Source organism: Phodopus roborovskii, unplaced genomic scaffold (genome assembly GCF_943737965.1).
Source record: "Phodopus roborovskii unplaced genomic scaffold, PHOROB, whole genome shotgun sequence".
Taxonomy (NCBI): Eukaryota; Metazoa; Chordata; class Mammalia; order Rodentia; family Cricetidae; genus Phodopus; species Phodopus roborovskii.
Genome location: NW_026126619.1, coordinates 2,865,221 through 2,885,125, shown reverse-complemented (window position 1 = coordinate 2,885,125; position 19,905 = coordinate 2,865,221). Strand labels below are relative to the sequence as shown.

At 38.7% G+C, this 19,905-nt stretch overlaps 1 protein-coding gene across 1 annotated transcript in view; it reads left to right on the top strand.

The window, feature by feature from the left end:
- The window catches only part of Tmtc2 (transmembrane O-mannosyltransferase targeting cadherins 2), a 356,378-nt gene that overhangs the window by 193,146 nt on the left and 143,327 nt on the right, over positions 1 to 19,905 (top strand). Inside the window, exon 4 of the mRNA XM_051206397.1 lies at positions 6,347 to 6,461. Within this exon, the coding sequence (XP_051062354.1) occupies positions 6,347 to 6,461 (115 nt within the window). The remainder of the gene's footprint in view (positions 1 to 6,346; positions 6,462 to 19,905) is intronic.

Here is a 19,905-nt window from a genome sequence, read left to right as displayed (position 1 = left end):
GCATTATGCATTAAAACTGCTGCCCTTCTCAGGGATCCTGCAGACAGCTGCCAGTCATTAGCTGATTGGATGCAAATGAGGATGGCGATAGTTGTCACAGCGACTGTCCTAATTTATGCTTTGTATCTGGATGTGGAGACAGGATACTGACTTAGACAGTGTAAACCAAAAGTCCTGTCTCATACTGTGGTGGTAGTTGAGAATATTAAAAACTACTGCACATGGTTGACTACTATAGACTGGCAACTTGACAATGGTTTTTGCATTTTTGTGTTAAATAGGGGGAGTTTTCTATGGTGATGGCCTTAATGGATATATTTTAAATTTAATGCAAAACATTTTGTCAGTTTTTTGATACATACTTCCTTGCAAAACACGTTTAATTCATCACAAAGTGGCTAAATGCTGGGTTTCTTCCTCTTTGGCTTGTCTGTTTCTGATGCTCATTGTCTCCCTGCCTATGTAGAACTAGACAGCATGGGCATCAGCTGCCTTGGCTCTCAGGGCTGTATAGTGTGCCTCTCATTTCACTCAGCTTGAGATCATTCTCTGCTATGTTTCAGGCCTCCCTAGAACCTGTCTTTGTTTTCCCTTCTCTGGAATCTAGAATGCCAACTTGCTATGTAAGTGAGCAGAGTGGAGGTAGTGTCAGTATGTCACCGACTTACTAAGTGATGTCACCTGTCACCTCCTGCTCTAAGAGCCTCTCTTTCTTGGGGAGCTTTCAGCATCTCATACTCCTCATGATTGTGTTCAGAACCCAACTACTTACAAACTTCCTATTAAGAAGGCAACATCACAGACTAAGAGATATTATAGATAAATGTGAATATATAAATATAAAAATGAATAATAGCATATTCAACAACAAAGATACCACCACAACCAAAAAAAAAAAAAAAAAAAAAAAAAAACCTGAACAAACTTTGAACACCCTTATTAGAAGGATTATTAGAAGGAAGGTAGTAACTCATAGAGCCTAATGTGAGATAAATGCTTCCATAAGATAGACTGTATTTATCTTCTCAGCCTCTGTCTACTGAGTAGCAAAACAAAACCAACATAAAATAATAGGATTCAGCTGGGCAGTTGTTGAGCATGCTTTTAATCTCAGCTCCCAAAAGGCAGAGGCAAATGGACCTCTGACTTTAGGTCAGCCTTGTCTACAGACTGAGTTCCAGGACAGCCTGTGCTACATGGAGAAGCCCTGTCTATAAAACAAACAAACAAACAAAACACCCCCCCCCAGAAAAAAAAAACAGTAACAACAACAGGACTCAGAAGAAATGGAACTTTCTCCTTGACTGGGATAGACCAAACTATTGGTAAGGGCTCTTTAAAAACATCTGATGCCTGAGAAAATCAAGTGCAAGCAATTTTCTGTTAGAATCACAGAACTTCAAATGCTTCTACCTTTCATTCCTTTAAGAAGTAAACAATACAGAGACGAGCAAGCAGAACTCTCTCTCTCTTCCTCTCTCTCTCTGTGTATAGTTTTTTTGGTAAAAACTAACAAGCCCTAATAAGATGCAATGCACATAGCCCAAAGGTGTTTTATGTAACACGACAAATAAAAAGACCCAGAGAGAGATATTGGGGTTCAAGGTGAAGATCAGGCAAGCAAAGCACCCAAGCTACCAGAGATCTCTTAGTTCCTGTTCTCAACCTGGCTGGAGAATGAATGTTTGAGGCTGAGACCTTGTCTGCCTCTTTAGTGCAGAAATTAAAGGTGTGAGATCTCAGGTGCTGACAACTTTATGTGAGCTGTTTCTCTTTAGGATGGATCAATCTTGTGTAGATCAGTGTGTTCTTGGACTCACAGAGATCCTTCTACCTCTTAATCCTGAGTCCTAGTATTAAAGGTGTGTATGCATCACCACCTTCTAGTTCCTTGCTTCTGAGATTAAATGTGTGTGACTGCCTTCTATGCCTTGTGGGTGACTTTGCTTTCTGTCCCTGTTTCCTCAAAATGTTGGAATTACATAGTGTAAACTATACTGCTGAAGCTTGATGATAACTTTGTGTGTGTGTGTGTGTTATTTGAGATTGTGCTAAGCAAGTATCTACTACCGAGCTAATATCCTAGCCATGCTTTATTCTAAGACCTTCTTAAATTACTTAGGCTTAAATTACACAGGCTTTAAACTCTCCATCGTGTGACCTCTGCCTTCCAGATGCCTAGGTTTACAGGTACCTGTTGCCACTCTGACTTGTAAGTTTTGCTATCATTGTTTTGAGATAGGGTTTCATTCTGCATGCAATTTAGATTAGCTTGGAATGCTCTCTGTAGTCTAGGCTGATCTCTCTTGCCTCAGCTTTCAAACTTTTAAGTGTTAGGCTTAAAAGTGTGAACCACCACAGTTGATTCGGTAGATAATATTGATCACTAGATGTGTCTTCGTTTTAGTTTTAAGAACTTCTGTGTTTTTGTAATTAGTATTGATGATAGTCTACACCATTCTATCTACTAATTTGATAGATAGTGACAATTTGTTTGCCTTCCTGGATGCCTAGTTTCCTGTAGTGTGTGGACTTTACACTTGCCTTACTTTCCTGACCGTTAATACGTGTATTCAAACATTCCTTTAAATTTTTTAAACAAGTACTTTCATATACTTGGTGCAAAAGGGTATCCTTTGCCTGTTAAACTAAAGAATCTGTTAAAGAATCATCTGGGCTACCAATTAGATTTGAAAATTGTGAGGTTTTTTTTTTCTTTTTATTATAGTCAGATATTTGAAATACTTAATTTTCTAGCAAAATTAAAGCAACTTAGTAGAAAAAGCTAAAATTATAGATACTGTCCTGTGTTCATTGCTTATTTTTTTTCTCACTGTTGTGATAAAATACACAAGAAAAGCAACTGAGGGGAGGAAGGGTTGATCTCGGCTCTGTTTGAGGTCATCCATCACTGTGGTGAAGGTATGCTATAGGAACTTAAAACACTTGGGTCACATCACATCCAGAATCAGGATAGAGAGAGACATGAAAACCGATGCTCAACTCATCTTCTTATTCAATCCAGAAGCCATGTACATGACATGGTATAGACCATGTTTAAGAGAGGTGTTCCCACCCAAGTTAACTCAGCCTAGAAGCTCCATCACAGACACCCTAGAGGTGTGTCTCTATGGTGATTCTAAGTCCTGAAAATCAGTACAGTCCATCACCACATGCAGAATCAGATTGCAAATATGTGACCCGTATGAAGCACAGGAAGATAAATGTGTCCCTTTCTTAGCACTTGTTTACAGATAAAGTAACGCATTTGTTTGAGATGGGGTCTCAAACTCAGGCAGCCTTGAACTCACTTATATAGCTGCTGCCAGCCTTGAGCTTCTGCTTGCCCGACCTCCACGTCTTCCCTGCTAGGGTTACTTGTAGACTGCCATTGCCTGATTTGTATAGTGCTGGGAATCCAACCTAAGGTCTCCTGCATTCTTGGCAAGGACACTAGCAGCAAACCCCTCACATCTGCAACTCCCTCTCTTGCTCTTGTGCTCCAGCGAGAGCCCATCCTGTGAAGGTCTCAGCATGTAGACTGTCACGAAACTCCTTCCCTGAAATCCCATCCTGAGAACTTGAATGAGACGTACTCCAGACTGCATGCTATGGCTTAGTGACCCTGTATGTGGAATCCTGTTCATCTCTGTGATTGCAACTTCATCCTGTCTTCTTTGCATCCATTCACCTGACAGGGTTATTTGTAGTTGGTAAATACCATGTTTATTTATTGTTCTGTTTTCTGTACTGAAATCTCCAATAAAGTGTGTGTGTGTGTGTGTGTGTGTGTGTGTGTACACTTTAGTTCTTACTGTGCTCCAATTTCCCTGCTTTTACATGAGGCTGCCATGCTTGGTTTTATTCTCTTATTATTTGTGTATTTTAACAATATGTCAAATAGAATGTATTATATTTACTTGTGTGTGAGTGTGTTTGTGTGTACACATGCACTCACACTCATAATTTCGGTAGGGCCACATGCATGCTGCTTATGTATGTGTGGAAGTCAGTAGACAACTTCCATTTCTCCTATGACATGGGTTCCAGGGATCAACTTCATATCTTCATACTTGGGAGCAAGCGCCTACAATGGAGTTGATCTATATCGCTGTACTGTTTAAAACCTTACTTTCCTTACACAGTACAATCCTGCTGTTTAGTATCACTCCTCCTTTAGAGGATGACGTGTTAGGTTTTCATTGCTATGATAAACACTGGAATAATTCTAGATGTTAAATGGTTGACTTCTAGTATCAGACCATGGTTGGCTCCTTCCATTGCTGTGAGCCTGAGGCAGGGCAGAAAATTATAAATTATAAAGGGGGCATGTGACAGAACTAAGGAGCCCACCTTATGTTGGAATGGAAGCTAAGGAGGACAGTGGAAGGGACCAGAGTCTCAAAATACTCAACAACATATATTTTCAATGAGGACCCCCTCCCACACTTTGACCATCTCCCTACAGTCTGTTCCCATTTGAGGTCTTTGGTTAGGTCAGAGTCCTCGTCACATTATCACCAGAAACCTTGGCAGGCAGACTCAGAAGTGTGCTTTAGTAACATGTGGGTGTGTCTCAGTGTAATCAATCTGACCATCTAGAGTAACTATTACCTTGAATTGTTTTCCATCCTGTGGGCCCGATCCTAGTAATGCTGTTGGCATAAAAGGGAATTGACAGGTATAGGAATACATTTCCGATGGAGTAAATGAACATACAAATGTGTATACACATATTCTGAATCTATAGCTAGTTATGCCTGCTATTGACTAGAGGGACAGTTGTTAACTATTGTTTAATTAAGACATAAGCACTTAATGAAAATTGCATTTATTTCTATGGTAATATATATTAAACTCTTCACATTTAGTATATTCTGGCTGCAATTTCTCTAGCATCTTCATTTGGGGATGTGATTTAATTGCTTTTTCATTGTGTAAATTAATATTTGGACACTTTTTCAAGAGTAAATGCAATGTAACCTATTTTCATAATCCTTGATTGAAGCAGAATTTTGAGAGGGATGAAGTGGCTTGGAAACAAGACTGAGTATTAGGAATTTCTGCAGGGCCATACTATATTAATTTGAAGATGAAGGATACTAGGTAAAAAAAAAATGGAGTATTTTTGTCAATTAACTTAGAATATGATTTATTGTTTTTCTGTCCTCATTTACAGTTTATTTGGTAATATTTCCAATGTTTCTTTTTCTAAACTGAATGATAGAATTCTCTGAACTCGTGATGCCATCGAGCACTTCAGTGCATGAAGGTTGCTTTGCAGGTAAAGGTGAACCTAGGATGAGAATGTTAATTAGAGGATAGGGCAGGCTTAGGTCAATCCGTTTTGGATTGGAATTTCTGCTTCAGAATTAACCTGACACATTCTTTAATGCTTCCTCATCTGTAGATTAAGTGTCAGCTTCATGTGTAGATCTATGTTGTGAACATTTATGAGATGTCACATGTCAAGCATGAAACAAGACATGTGGTCCTTTCCATTTGTTGGGAGATAATTATGAGTTCAGTGTCATCTTTTTGCTGTGGAAGCATTTGCAGGTTGACAGGTCTGTTTCCTCTCTAGATAATGAAAGGACACAGGGCCCATTATATTTAGTAGCTAAGGTTAACTGAGGAGTCTTAAGTTAGAGACACACAGAAAAGTTGGAGAGATTCTCTGTTTTTGATGCATAAAATCTGATACTTCAGACACCTTTGATTGTTCTAGTATTATACTCAGTACGCACCTTGTCAGTGGGCACAAACCTTCTCATTCCCATCTTACTCTCCCTTTTCTAACAGATCTTGTATGCTTAATTATGCTCAGCAGTGTAACATTGTACTCATATGTCCTGATGCATATGAAGGTTCCTTGTAGCTTTGATCTTGTTTACTTTTCTTGTGCTTTTCATCTTTGAGTGTTCTGTGGCATTTATCAGTTCCTTCATAGTTGAATGAAATCTTGGGTTGTTTTAAGATGATGTCTTACTGCTTTCCAGTCCAGTAAGTACGCAATAATCTCGGACCACGAAGACCCCTACGGAAACTTGAAAGTACACAGAGTCTTTGTAGGTGATCTTAAGATAACGTTGTTCTTGGCGCTGTGATGAACTGTGTGTGTGTGCATCAGCTTTGAGCCATAATGATTGCCTTAATCATTTTAGACATCAAATGTGTTTAATCTCCTCGCTTGATGAAATATTAGAGTCAGAAGAAATAAATTTTCCCCATAAAATGTTTTATGAGGGATCTGCTCACCTCCTGTGGTACTTCCTGATAGATGGATATTAAGCCATATGTAACGGGATTGACACTCAGCCTGAATACTACTTTTTCTTTTTGCCAGCATGGGGTAACCTTGGAAATGTGTTGAAGAGTCAGAGTAAGATTGCTGAAGCTGAAAGCGCCTATAGAAACGCTTTGTACTACCGCAGCAACATGGCCGACATGCTGTATAATTTGTGAGTATGCCCTGCTTTTTCTGCTTAGAACCCTGCTGTGAGAATGGACAATTGAGTTAGTTAATGGGAATGGAGATATTGATACCTATTTTTTTGGAATAACTTTTTTTTTTTTCAATTAAGCCTCTGAGGTCAGTAAGTGAATGGTATTATTTATGATTTCCCTGTTTGAGGCCTCATCTATATTTAAATATATATTAGTGTGTGGTTGATTTTTTTTGAAATACTATGCCATATAACAAAGAGTTAGTATAAGTGTATTTTACTTAAAATATATGTTATACTTAAACTGAGTTGAATAACAGAATTTCAAAATTAAGCCTTTAATGTGACATGTGTAAATGACACATTGAATACTAAATGATACACCTCTCTTTCACTAAAACCGTGATTATGTCAAAGTATTTGTAGAATTTATAGTCAACCAGGAAGATAGCAGAAAGATTCTAGATGCTAGGTATAGTTTCTTCTTTATTCCCTAGCCTGTCTGTCTACTTCTTCAAAGAGACTTATGATTATAGGAAAGTTTGTGGAGTAGTGAAATTTGAAATATCCTTCAGTACTGACTTAGAAAAAAAAAATCTCAAGAGCTAATTCAACTTTGAAATATCTCTTGTGAATGGAAGTTTCCAAGAGGCATTGAGTTTGAGTTGGTAAATAAAAACTAAACTCGAATCCTTTCCGTTTGTCATTTACATTTGGGGCATTTTTATATGTAATAGAAGTGTAGCTGAAAGACAGGAGAGTTTCTGATTTATTGACTCCTGTAGCTGGGAACCCCTGGGGTTGCTCAGCTGCAGGAAGAGTTAACAGTAGGTACTTGGTGCTGTTTGGGAATTGGATGCAACCCCTGGGGTTGCTCAGATGCAGGAAGAGTTAATAGTAGGTGCTTGGTGCTGTTTGGGAATTGGATGCAACCCCTGGGGTTGCTCAGATGCAGGAAGAGTTAACAGTAGGTGCTTGGTGCTGTTTGGGAATTGGATGCAGTTTCAGTGTTCTGGTCTTTGTTTTCAGTGGGACTCTGAGATATGCAGAAGGTGGCCCCTTAAGCTTTATGCATGCGACATGCTGGCTTTTCTCAGTCTTTCTGGGATAGTTTGTTAATCTTGTGTCCTGTCCCTCTCCTCCCCACCTCCCAGTTCTCATCTGTCTTTTTGTCTGGACCATCCTGGAAAGTTTTCTCTGAATGACTCATGAAGCCATATGCTTTCGTGGATGAAATTCTAGGCAGAGTGGGTAGGACTGTGTAACACCTCTGAATGTTTGTTCAGAGTTGCTATAGATTCATGGAAGACCAGTTCCTTATAAGAAAGTAACCATGCTTGGTCAAAATTTGACACGTGCTTCTTGTGTTTTATGAATATTGCATAAGAAGTTATCAAAATCTCATAAGCTAGAAGATTTGAATACATTTATGTTCTTGTTAGCTAAATCTTTTTGGTATTTTAGTCTAAAAGTATTGGTAAATGACATATTATTAATGATAAAAATAGAGAAGTAGGCATTTAAAGTAAAACATAGAAAGAAGCTCTGTAGAATTTTGTGTTCTGATGTTTGCATTGACTTCACCCTCCTAGACTTTAACACTGGAATACAAATCTGTTGCTGTCTGATATGAGTATATCAGCAGGAAGATTTTGTGTGGACTTGGATCGGCTCTGATTTTTTTCCCCTTATCTAGAATTTCTTCTCATACAATAAAACCTTTGTACAATCTGCCCCCCCCCATGTGATTCACGCTTCTTTGGGTACATCTTCATCGTCTTCCTTGAAGTAGTGGAAATGTGTATCTCTTTTTTTAATGAAATATTGAATGACTACACTTAGATAGCATCTCAATACTTCTTCATTTAAATGATTTTCTGACTTTAATACTTGTGTAATAGTTTTATTTCATAAAAAGGACTATGTCAGTTTTAACATGTTTGTGTACACATGCTATCTCTATGTATGTATATATTAATATAGATAAATAGATGGATGGATACAGGTACATTTTAAAGGACCTTTTGCCTTACAGTTTGAGATAGAGTATTTTTCTTGTATATACAGAGAATGAAGTAAGCTTACCAATTACTGCTTCTGCACTGAGCTTATTTTCTCTGTTGGCCACATCCATAGCCTCTGGTTCATTATTCTTACCAGTGTCAAGTATCGTTCATATAGTCTGGTATGTGCTAGGCACGTCTTCCTCCATGATATTGTATCTTCAGTCATAAAGGCAACTGGTTAATAAGGCACTTACTCATCGGTGGCCCCTGTTGGGCAGAGGTTTAAAGCCAACACATTTTATCCAGCTTAAGCTTTACTGGTAACATAAAAGCACTCCAGTAGCCAATCCCACCCATCTCAGTTAGTGTTTCAAATGCCGCGATGAAACACCATGAACAGAAGGCAAACTGGAAAGGAAAGGGTTTATTTGGTTAACGTTTCCGTATCTTGGCTTGTCCATCCTACTTTGTTAGAACCAAGGACACACAAGCCCAGGGATGACTATATCCTCAATGGGCAGGGCCCTGCCCAATCAGTCACTAATTCAGAAAATGCTCTACAGGCTTGCCCACACCTCAGTCTTATGGAGACATTTTCTCTACTGGGGTACCCTTTCCAGGTGATTCTAACCTTTGTCAAGCTAGCTTAAAAGTAGGCAGCATACCGCCTCATGAGTAATTTAAAGAGTTCATCTCATAAGGACTCATGGGTGCCTGTGTAACAGAGAAAGAGCCTGAGTAGTGCTCCCGAAGCTGTACTAAGTTGTCTTCCCCGAAGAACTGGTTATTCTTTGATTTTCTTCCTAATCTAAATAGCTGAAATAATTTCTGTGTTCAACACAAAGTTGCATATAGTTTGAAAATGTCATGTGACTATCCGAGTAGATGAAGAAGCATAGATATCACTAAAACATACCACCAATGTCTAGGAAACAGTGGGCTATATAACTTACCTTGTTGAACAAATCCAACAATTATTTTTAAAAATGGTTATTTTTTTTCTGTGACTTAAAGTCAGGTATAAATAAAATGTAAGAAGATAATTTTATGGCCCATGATACAAATAAATGTGTATGTGTGTGTGTGTGAGTGTGTGTATGCAATAGCAAACCTTTTTCTATTGTTTTATACTAGTTCAAAAATAACATTTTCCTGTGACTAGTCTAGAAACTATTAAACAATCAAAAGTAAAATTAATAGTTTTCTTTTGATTTGTATAATCTATTTCCTTTGTATAATTTTCTCTGATGTCTAGGGAATACTTCTTGTTCTAAATCGGCCTTTAACAGGAAAAAGAAGAAAAAGACAAAACTCAAAAAGCAAAACTATATTTTCTCATTTATTCATTCATTCATTTTAGAAAAGCAAACCTAATGGTTTGCCATAGAAACACACTGACGACTTTTCCTATCATCGATTGGGAGTCTTCTCAAGGATGCTTTCTGATTCTGCCAGGAGATGTGATGCTCAGTGCTGACAAGTTGACCACCATGGATGACGTTCATGCTCAGTCCCCCATAACAAGGGTGGGGGACATGTTTTATGTTGACCGATTGAAACTGATGAACATTTATAAATTGGAAGGAAATACTGATGTTTCTTAAAGAACTTTAGAGGTTTTGAGAAATCTTCAGTATCTACATGTTCCTTTCCACTTGCATTGTAAATTAGCAAAAACTTTTTATGGCAGCTGAACTTTTAATTAGCAATATAATCTGCAGGCCTTCATAACTACATTAAAATATAAATAGCAGTTGCTGAGGTAATACCCCTCTACCAGATACAAGATGATTATAGGTGGTCAGATATAATCTTGTTACTAATTCCTGTAATTTTATTTTTATACTCATTTAAAAATACTAACCAATGATCTTAACTAGCACACCTGAATCTTGATTTGTGTAAGAATACAAGAGAAAGAGTGGTTTGGAAACTATTAAGTTAGAAGGCCCTAAGTGACATGGAGCTATGTATGAAGTTGAGTGGACATTGCCTCAAGAGATTGCAAAAGCTTGACAAATTTTGGGGGGTGTGCTCAGGGATGCTACCAAATGGCATCAGAGAGCTAGTCACACAGGGTAATGTTCTCTGTTTATAAAATGATATTTGAAAATGTCCAGGGCCACTCCCTGCAGTGGCAGTGGTGTGTGACAACATTCTTGTTTAGTTCTTTTATATGGCATCCCAATTGCTCTCTGAATGGAGTGAAAGGATGAGGCAAGTGAGACTTAGAGATGAGTAAGGTCACACCCATAATGAACTGTCATCTGAATATACATTCTTCTGACTCTGTGCCATTGCCACATTTGCACTCTTGATGGCCAGGCATAAAGTGAGGACCGACCCCACACAAACCCTTCAATATGCGTATTTCAAGTTCCAAAAATAAGTAATTCAAGTCCCCTTTACAGATAGAAATAAACTATTTGGAATTAAATCTAATAGAATACAGCAAGTTACTTCTATCACAGGGACTGACTTTCCTGACCTTCTGTCATAAAAACATGATTGCATTGGCAGCGGGACTGTGTGTCTGTGCCAAGTTTTGCTTTCAAGAAATGCTTCCAAAGCATTTACGTATCTGTTCATTATTGCATGTGATACGATGTCAGCCCTTGATTATAGAAATAGCCATGTAGTGTGAAGTTTAAGGTCATTTTGTGCTGTTCTTAGCAGACAATAGCATGTAGTATAGCTTATAGCCAACTCTTTATTCATATTTCCAAGTTGTTAACATTGCATGTTTCACCCAAGAAATTATTTTAAACTAGTTTTACCAGATCTGTGTTTGCATGTTGTCTTTCATTTTAGAGTATAACTTATTTTCAGAGACAAAACCCTTTGAGCTATTGTTGAGTGATTTTACATTATCATATTTCATTAATACATAGTTGACTTTCAACCTTTTTACTGTATGACTCACTTGTTTCTGAAATATAATCTTTTTTTTTTTTTTTTTTTTGGCTGAAAATAGGTATGCCATTTCATTGTTGGTATAGATTTATCCCAGGCAGCCTTTTCTTTAAACAGGTGATTCAGTGGAACATTGAATTTCTCTTTATTCATTCAGTTTTGGAAGGCAGATAATAAATTTAAGGCAGTATCGTCTTTTTTTTTATTATCTTTTTGATTATCTTTCCTAATGGAGAGATCATGTTTGAAGATAATTGAGATTTTGCCTTTGTTCTATGTTGTTAGAATCCAAGTATCCCATCTGTGAAGCTTGAAAAGGAAAAAGAAAACAACTTTCTGATTCAAAAGGAAAGAAAATATCAGTAAACTGGAATTTGGAGAAGCGATGGGCAGGAATTTTACAAGATCTGAAACTCGTGGCAAGGGTGATTTTGGACAGAATAGAAAAATGTCACATGCACCTCTGAGAAGGGAATAAAGAGTTATTATGAACAGACATTTGAATGCTTAAAATGACACAACATAAACACATACAGGTTCTACATATTCTTTCTTGGGAAGATACAGCTGGTTTGTTTGGGCCAAAGAATAAAAAGGAATCTGAATCTACCACTTTGGGAAAGTTCAAGAAACATATTAAAAATTTTCTTAGGAAAGGACTAAGTCAAGGCGTTTTTGCAAGTGGATTCTTCCATATCCTCAAGGAAGATAGAACTTCCTCACTAATTACATTTCTTATTTTTCGAAAGCTAGGTTTTACTGAAGGCAAAACCTGGCAAAATTAAATACATTATATAAAGGGATGGTGTGCCAGCCTCACCCTGAAATTAAAATAATCCCTAAACAAGACAGAGTAAATTAGAAGCCACAATAGACAAGTCATACTTATGAATACAAATACATGCATGTCTTAGAATTAATATAGTAGATGTAGCACATATTAAAGATTAAAACATTGCAGGCAGGTGGGATTCAGTCCCGGATTAATGGCAAGATGTTTAATACTGCAATTCAATTACTAAAGTCTTAATTTTAAAAGTAGGAAAAACAAAACAAAACAAAACAAAACTGGGATCTCTCAGTATGTCAAAGGAGCATTTGATCAGCTCCCTCAGAAAGTAAGACTTGCGAACAGATTAATACTGTAACACATAATAAAGCATGGCTGTCAATGTATGGTAGCCTTCTTGTGCAATGTTTTACTCCTTTGGCTTTTTGAGGGGCTCACCACCCAGCCCCCAGATAAATACACAGAGGCTTATTCTTAGTTTTGAGTGTCTGGCCTTAGCTTGGCTGGTTTCTAGCCAGCTTTTCTTATCTTAAATTAACTCATCTACCTTTTGCCTCTGGGATTTTATCTTTCTTATCTTTGCATATTTTACTCTCCTTCTTACTCCATGGCTAGGTGGGTGTCTGGCCCCTGAAGTCCTCTCTCCTTGTTTTCTTGCTCTGCTCTTGTTTCTTCTCGTTTTTCCTTCTACTTATTCTCTGTACCTGCCAACCCCACACACGTGCCCTTGCTACTGGCCATTCAGCTCTTTATTAGACTATCAGGTGATTTAGGCAGGCATAGAATCACAGCTTCACTGAGTTAAACAAATGTAGCATAAACGAAAGTCACACACCTTGAAAAAATACTGTGCCATGTAGCCTCACCTCTAATATTCAGTTTCTTGGTGTTATGGCAGTATCTTCATTGTTGTAATCTCTCTGAAGATTTCTAACTATATTTCCTATTTACTTAGATAAGTCATAGAATATCTATGAGAGCAGGAAAAAAAAATATATGACTACTACTAGGTGTTCATATCCACATTCTCTGAAATACGTGTTTTGATTAGGCACTAGATAATTCTATCTTACAAATCACCTTCTTACGAAGTGTGATCATATAGTATTTTAATCCTAGCGCTCAGGAGATGGAAACAGAAGGATTAGGAGTTCAGTATCGTCTTCTACATCATAGCAAGTATGACATGAGTCTGCTATGTGGGACCCTGTTTCAAAAAAAAAAAAAACCAGACTAACAATCAGATGTCTACTGAGGAACTGTATTCATTTCCATGCACATTTATATTAGTGTTGGTTTGTGCATTCGTTTGTTATTTATGGCTATCATGAGCAAAGTTCTTAAACTGAATGGATTAAAAATAATAGAGCTTTATTGTCTCCTAAGTTCACATTCAGCTAAGATGAGAACCATATTCCTCTGACAGCCTTAGTGGAAAGGTTTCTTGCCGCTCTCTGTGGTTTGCTGTGAGGTGGGATGTCCGTCTCTATGCTGCAAATATGCATTGCTTTTATTGGTTGATGAATAAAGCTGTTTCAGCCAATGGAAAGGCAAAATATAGCGTGGTGGGAATTCAAACAAAGACGCAGAGAGAAGGAATGTGGAGACGGGGAGACGCCAGGTAGCCACAGGGGAAGCCACCTGTGAGGTAACAAGCCACAAGCCTCATGGTATAATACAGAATATTAGAAATGGGTTAATTTATATGTAGAGCTTGTAAGAAGCCTTGAGACATTGGGCCAGACAATTATATTTAATATATTAGTCTCTAGGTGATTATTTCGTAAGTGGTGGTGGGGACCTGGCAGGTGGGAAAGAAACTGGTCCAGGCGGACAGGGTGGAATGCATAAAAGCTTCCAACTACATTGCTGGGAATCTTTGCTCCTCAACTGTATTCTTACGTGACCATCCCGTTACAAAAGTGCCCATTATAATCAAGCAAGACCCTTCCTTGTTAACTAATTATTTTTGTAATGACCTTTACATATGTTCACATCCTGGGGAATGCATTAGAACTCTGCAGACATTTTAGGAGTATGGGCAGAATATTTTGCCACACATCTCACTATCAGGAGATTTAATTCCATTGGGGCAATGGTTTTTAATTTGAAGAGGAGTGTTCAGCAGGCCATAGAAACTAACATACTTACATGGATTTCTGTGGTTTATGTTTTTCATGATGCCCAAAACTGCCTTAGGAGGAAGTCGTTTTAGCAGGAACAGCAGTGAAGGAAAGGGATTGTGGCCTTAGTTACTTTTCTGTTGATGTGATAACATACAATGATGAAGGCAGCACATGGAAGGAAGAGTTTCTTTTGGCCTAAGGTTCCAGACAGACAAAAACCCACCATTGCAAGGATTCGTGGCAGCAAATGCCAGGCATGGTGGCTGGAACTGGAAACCGAGAGCTCACATCTCAGTCACATCTTCCAGTGCTAGCACAAGCAGAGAGATAGAACAGGAAATGAGGTGAGACCATAGACAGGTAAAGCCCCCTCCTCCAAGCACATATTCCCTGCAAATAGGTTCCACCTCCCATGGGTTCCATAGCCTTCCAGAACGGTGCCACCAACCAGATACTGAAATCTTCAAAGCCCTACAGTGGAACACCAAATTATCATTATAGATCTGATAATACCAAACATATTAGAGGTCCGTTTGCATATCCAAGGCTAAGTTTTGAGAGCCTTTGTGAGTTCAGAAGACAAATTGTAGAATACAGTTTGTGAGATACCTTGGCATAAATGCAGAAGTCATCCTTGGCACCCGAGAAGTGCCACTTGATGAATAGAAGAACAATAAACAGTGGCCAGATATCTGTAGGTCACAACAGGATTTCCTGACAAGTTTCTTTGGAGTGGGAGGGCACAGGGATAGGAGGAGATGGCCAGGGCATGCCTGAGCAGGAGACTGGCCTCCAATGGTGGAGGACTCCTGATAATGTGTTTCCAGGATTGCTTTGTGTGTTGTACATAAAGAGATTGCGAAGGGGATTACTCTCATTATTTCTCTGTGGTACAGTCAGCAAATGCTGTGGATGATCAACGCAGGTGGCCCTTGGTATTTCCCTAGAATAAGCTGGGAATTATAAAGACGTGCTTTTTTATGTGCTAAGAGCAAGTATGTCTTTCACTTTGTTTCACTTGATACTTTTCCTCACACAGTTAATACACAAATGTGATCTTGTAAAACATTAAACTAGTAATAGAAGCTATTCAATAAGACACCAAAGACACCAAAGAATCCAGTTTTGTGTGTGTGTGTGTGTGTGTGTGTGTGTGTGTGTGTGTGTGTGTGTGTGTATGGTAGTTTTATTCTATTCTATTTATTTTCTGTTCTAATTTGTACAGTTATTGGAATTCTAACTGTCCTCATAGGAAATATATACAATAAAAACACATTTGTAGCATTGATTTGGGAAAATTTGAACATTTTAATAAGTGAGTTTTGAAAGTAGGGCATGCTTCATGGGATTGCATCACCCAGAAATGCTCTTAAGTATATTTTTTACCATTCAGTCATCCATTCTTGAGTTTTTGTAAAGATTAACAGTATTCAAATATTTAGGTAAGCCTATCTTGTCAAAATACCAGCTATTGATTCAGACAAGAGAATTAATATATAATGACCCATATGTATTTCAAGTGGCAAAGAAGTCAGAGTCAATTATGTGGAAAAGATGAGCTTAAATAACATTCAGGTCAACTAAAACACACACACACACACACACACACACACACACACACACACACACACACTATAAAAGACTTTCTGTTTCAGTTTTCATGGTGTTATAAATCAGATGATCATGGGTTAAAAGTGTAAATCGAGTATTACTTGAGAGTGCATGTTGTCATGTTCAGTGGTATTCTGTTAGTTTTTGTGGGGCTCTGAGAAAGGAATCTGGACGTGCCTAAGTGCTTGGTGGGAAGCTGCCTAAGCATCACTTTCCAGTAGACTTCTATGCAAACAGAAAGATAAAAGGCAGATGAATAAGTCCTGTGTACCTGTGCTTCCATCATTGTATAGTCACAGGCAGCAGAGAGGATCAAAGTGTAAGCAGTTTGCGTGGGAATTGCTCTTTTTTGCTAATGAGTGTATTATATTAGCATGCTGAAAACTAAAGTGTATGTTATGGTGTCATCAGGCTAAGGAGTCCTGGATGATAAAGTCATAGCTTCAGGAGGCCTGACCCTGTAAAACCCTTTCCAGAAAGAACTGTGATTACACTTTGGGTATTTTCCCCTATAAATCTGCCTTTACAATCTCACTATATTCTCACTTTTACTCTGTTGGGGCCTTATGGTGGTCAGCCAAGTTGCGATTCACACGTATGCATTTCAGACCCATCTTTTTCTGCAGTTAGTTTGCACATCCATCCTGTGAGTTGATTTTATGGTTTTGTTGTTGAGGTGAAAACTCTTTTCCTAATACTTAAAGTGCCTAATCCTTGTAACACCTATTACAAATATCGATGATTTCCACCCTATTTTTCTTTGAGAAAGAGTGGCTGACTGTGAGCCTTTGCCTTTTATTCGTCATATGTACGATCATAATCTATAACTTCACCCAGCAAACACTGACTGTTTTCCAAATGACAGCCATTGGGTTAGAATGTAAGAATTAGCTCACAAGGAAAGTAAAGCTTCTGTCTTCAAGTAGCTTGTACCTGAAGTCTGGATTTAACATCATATGTCAGTGCTGGGGAGATGATTCCCTTGCCAAACAATTACATGGATGTGGTGGCTCTTTGATAATCTTGACCGTGGAAGGCTGAGACGGGGGATCCCTGAAGGAGTCAAGTGGGAGAAACAGGCTATATCTGTCCATTGTTGAACCCTACCTTGAAGAATAAAATGGGAGAGCAACTGAGGAAGATCCCTGACACCAACTTCTGCACATACATGGGTACATTGACCCAAGCCGATGTGAACATTTAACACACATGCACGCACGCACACACGCACACGCGCGCACACACACACAGAGGACATGTTGGGAATGGTAGCATATGCCTCCAATTGCAGGTTGGCTTTGAACTCCTGCTTCAAGAATGCACCAACTGTGCCTGGATGAAAGTTACTTCTATTCCAGATGATACCATGTGTTGTAACAAGGCCGGCAGCATCCTAACTCAGCCTGGAAGGAAAAGGGAAACTGAGATGGGAGTCACAGTGGAGAGACAAGGGAAATCTAGTAGAAGGGTCAAATGAGTTTTGCCTGCGTAATTTTAGTTGTTTCCTGGCTGTCCTGCAAGCATCTGGAATTCATTTTTATAGCTTTCCTAAGAACATTTAGAGGGAGGGTGTACACTTTTGGGTCAAAATTGCATAATTGTGTGAAGAAAAACTGACTTTTATTGGGATACAGTTGTATAATGTATAATAGTCTAAACACAAAGACTGTTGAGGAACCACAGGTAAAGTCAGTATTTAAGCATCTTGACACAGATTGTATAGAATAAGAATACGAAGAAAAAATACCCATGATGTGTGATGTCAATACCTGGGTCTTGATTCTTCTACATAAAGTATTCAGAGAAGATAGTGTTGCACAAAGAAAGCCACAGGGAATCTCGGAGAAGGATTTCATCTTCTGAGATGCTTGGGCACAATGACCAAAGAACTTACATGTCCACTGAAAGCGCCATGAAAGCTGGAGATGTCCATCATTCATATTTTCATTGCTGGTACAGGGCGGCATCTCTGGCAGTTCACTGGTGCCCCACACAGACTTTCGAACAGAACTGTATCTAACAACTCACTCCATACTCATCCGTGTAACGCTTTTGTGCTGAGTACAGACGGTAGTCCCCATGTCTGGAGCCGCTACTGGACTCTCAGTCTTACCATCTCCAGCAAGCATCGCAACTGGAATCTTTTAATAACCACGAGCCTGGAAAGAGAAGGACAGAGCCTGGGTCCTGCCCCTGCTTATTCCTGTTCTGTGCAGTTTCAGATGCCGTTGCAAAATAGCACCACGTGGGCTGGGCTGTGCTGCCTTCATCTTAGCTGTGTAGAAAAAAGACATTAGCCTAGATTCCATAATGGAAAAAAAAATGAATGGGGGCACTTTTTTTCCCCCCTGAAATACATCATTAAAAGATCTTTGGTTTTGTAGTCATTTCCCTCCAAAGCTGTGCAGGTGAAACTGAGGTACTGTAATAGAAGGGCCCATTAGGAGTTTATATAGCAGCTTGCAGGCACACGCTGAATGACTGATTCTTGTTCACTTTAACTGTAAAACTGATTGGAAGTTGCCTACATGGCCAGAAGCCTTTCTATTGTTGTTCTTCCTAAAATTGTGTTCATGCGGAGAGTGCAGATGATATGCGGCAGAATTTTAAGTGAATTAATTTCAGTTTTCTCAGAAGGAGGTTTTGCATTATGAAAAGCAGTGTCTTTCGTCTCTGCTCTCGAAGAAAAATGAACAGATGTAAATTTGTTATTTGCGTAGTTCCAATCAGTCAACTGCAGATTTCCAATTACTGTGGCTTAAGAATTATTTTCTAGGCACACCGGGAATTATAGTAACATTGTCAGACACTTAATTTATTCTCTCTGTTATACAGAGCCTAACTAAGGTTTTTCTTACATGATAGTAAAGTTGCTTAAAGTATAATAGAAGTTTGAGGGCATCTGGATGTGTAGCTGATAATGAATTTTAAACTAATATTGTGTTATCTGCTATTTATTTCTTACATTTTTTTATTTATGCGAGATAGCACTCACTCCTGAGGCTGGATTATATTTCTTATCTTATATATTCTTACTTGCTTCTAGATTACCCTTACCTTATTGAGATAAAGCTTCCTGGCTGAAGCTGACTCTGTTTACAGCAAGACCTCTTCTCCCTTTCTCACACTCACAACCCCCTTTTAATTCTTTTTTTAATTGCACTTATTGGTATGAAATATAAAAATCACACTGTGCAACTATGCATATGTCTGTTAGAAAAGAATATAGGTCCCTAGTTAATTTTCTAGAGTGTTAAAAAATCAACTTGCAATCCATTCTGATTGTACAATATGTGTGTAGCATGTGAAAGATATCAGGTTCCATTTCCAGCATGTCACATACACACAGACACACACACACACAGAGGAACATACACATGCACACATACATAGACACACATGCACAGATGCATACACATACACACATGCATGAGAAAACACACATGCATACATGCACAGACACAAACACACATGCATACATGCACACGCACACACACACATGCACACACATACACATGCATGCACATTTGAACCCACATAGACACACAAGCATGACTCCTAACTAGGAACATGTGAACTCCAAAAGGCATCATTTTAGTACATTTACAAACTTTCTAGAGCAGTGCTTAGCCCACAGTGAGTGCTTGATTAACTTGGAGTTATACGTATACATACGATAGTTGCTTTAGGTACATTTATTCTCCTCAAATCCTATGTGTAAAAGATACACTGTAGATTATTTCAGAATCTGTCCTCTCCTCTGTATCCTCCTTCCTCTCTCTCTGACCTCGAAAGAATAGCAGCAGTTTCTCAGTGATGCCCCTTTGACTCCACACCTACGTCACCTTTAATCATGGTTCTCGCTTGTTCTGCTTTGCTCCTGTGGTCTTTAAGATGGGATGTCAGGTCATAGGGATTGGATGAACGTGATCCCATTTCTGCCCTGTTGTAAGGAGTACAGTGTAAGGAGATGGCCATGCCACCTGGGGGTACCCAAGCCTAGTCTGGGTCTC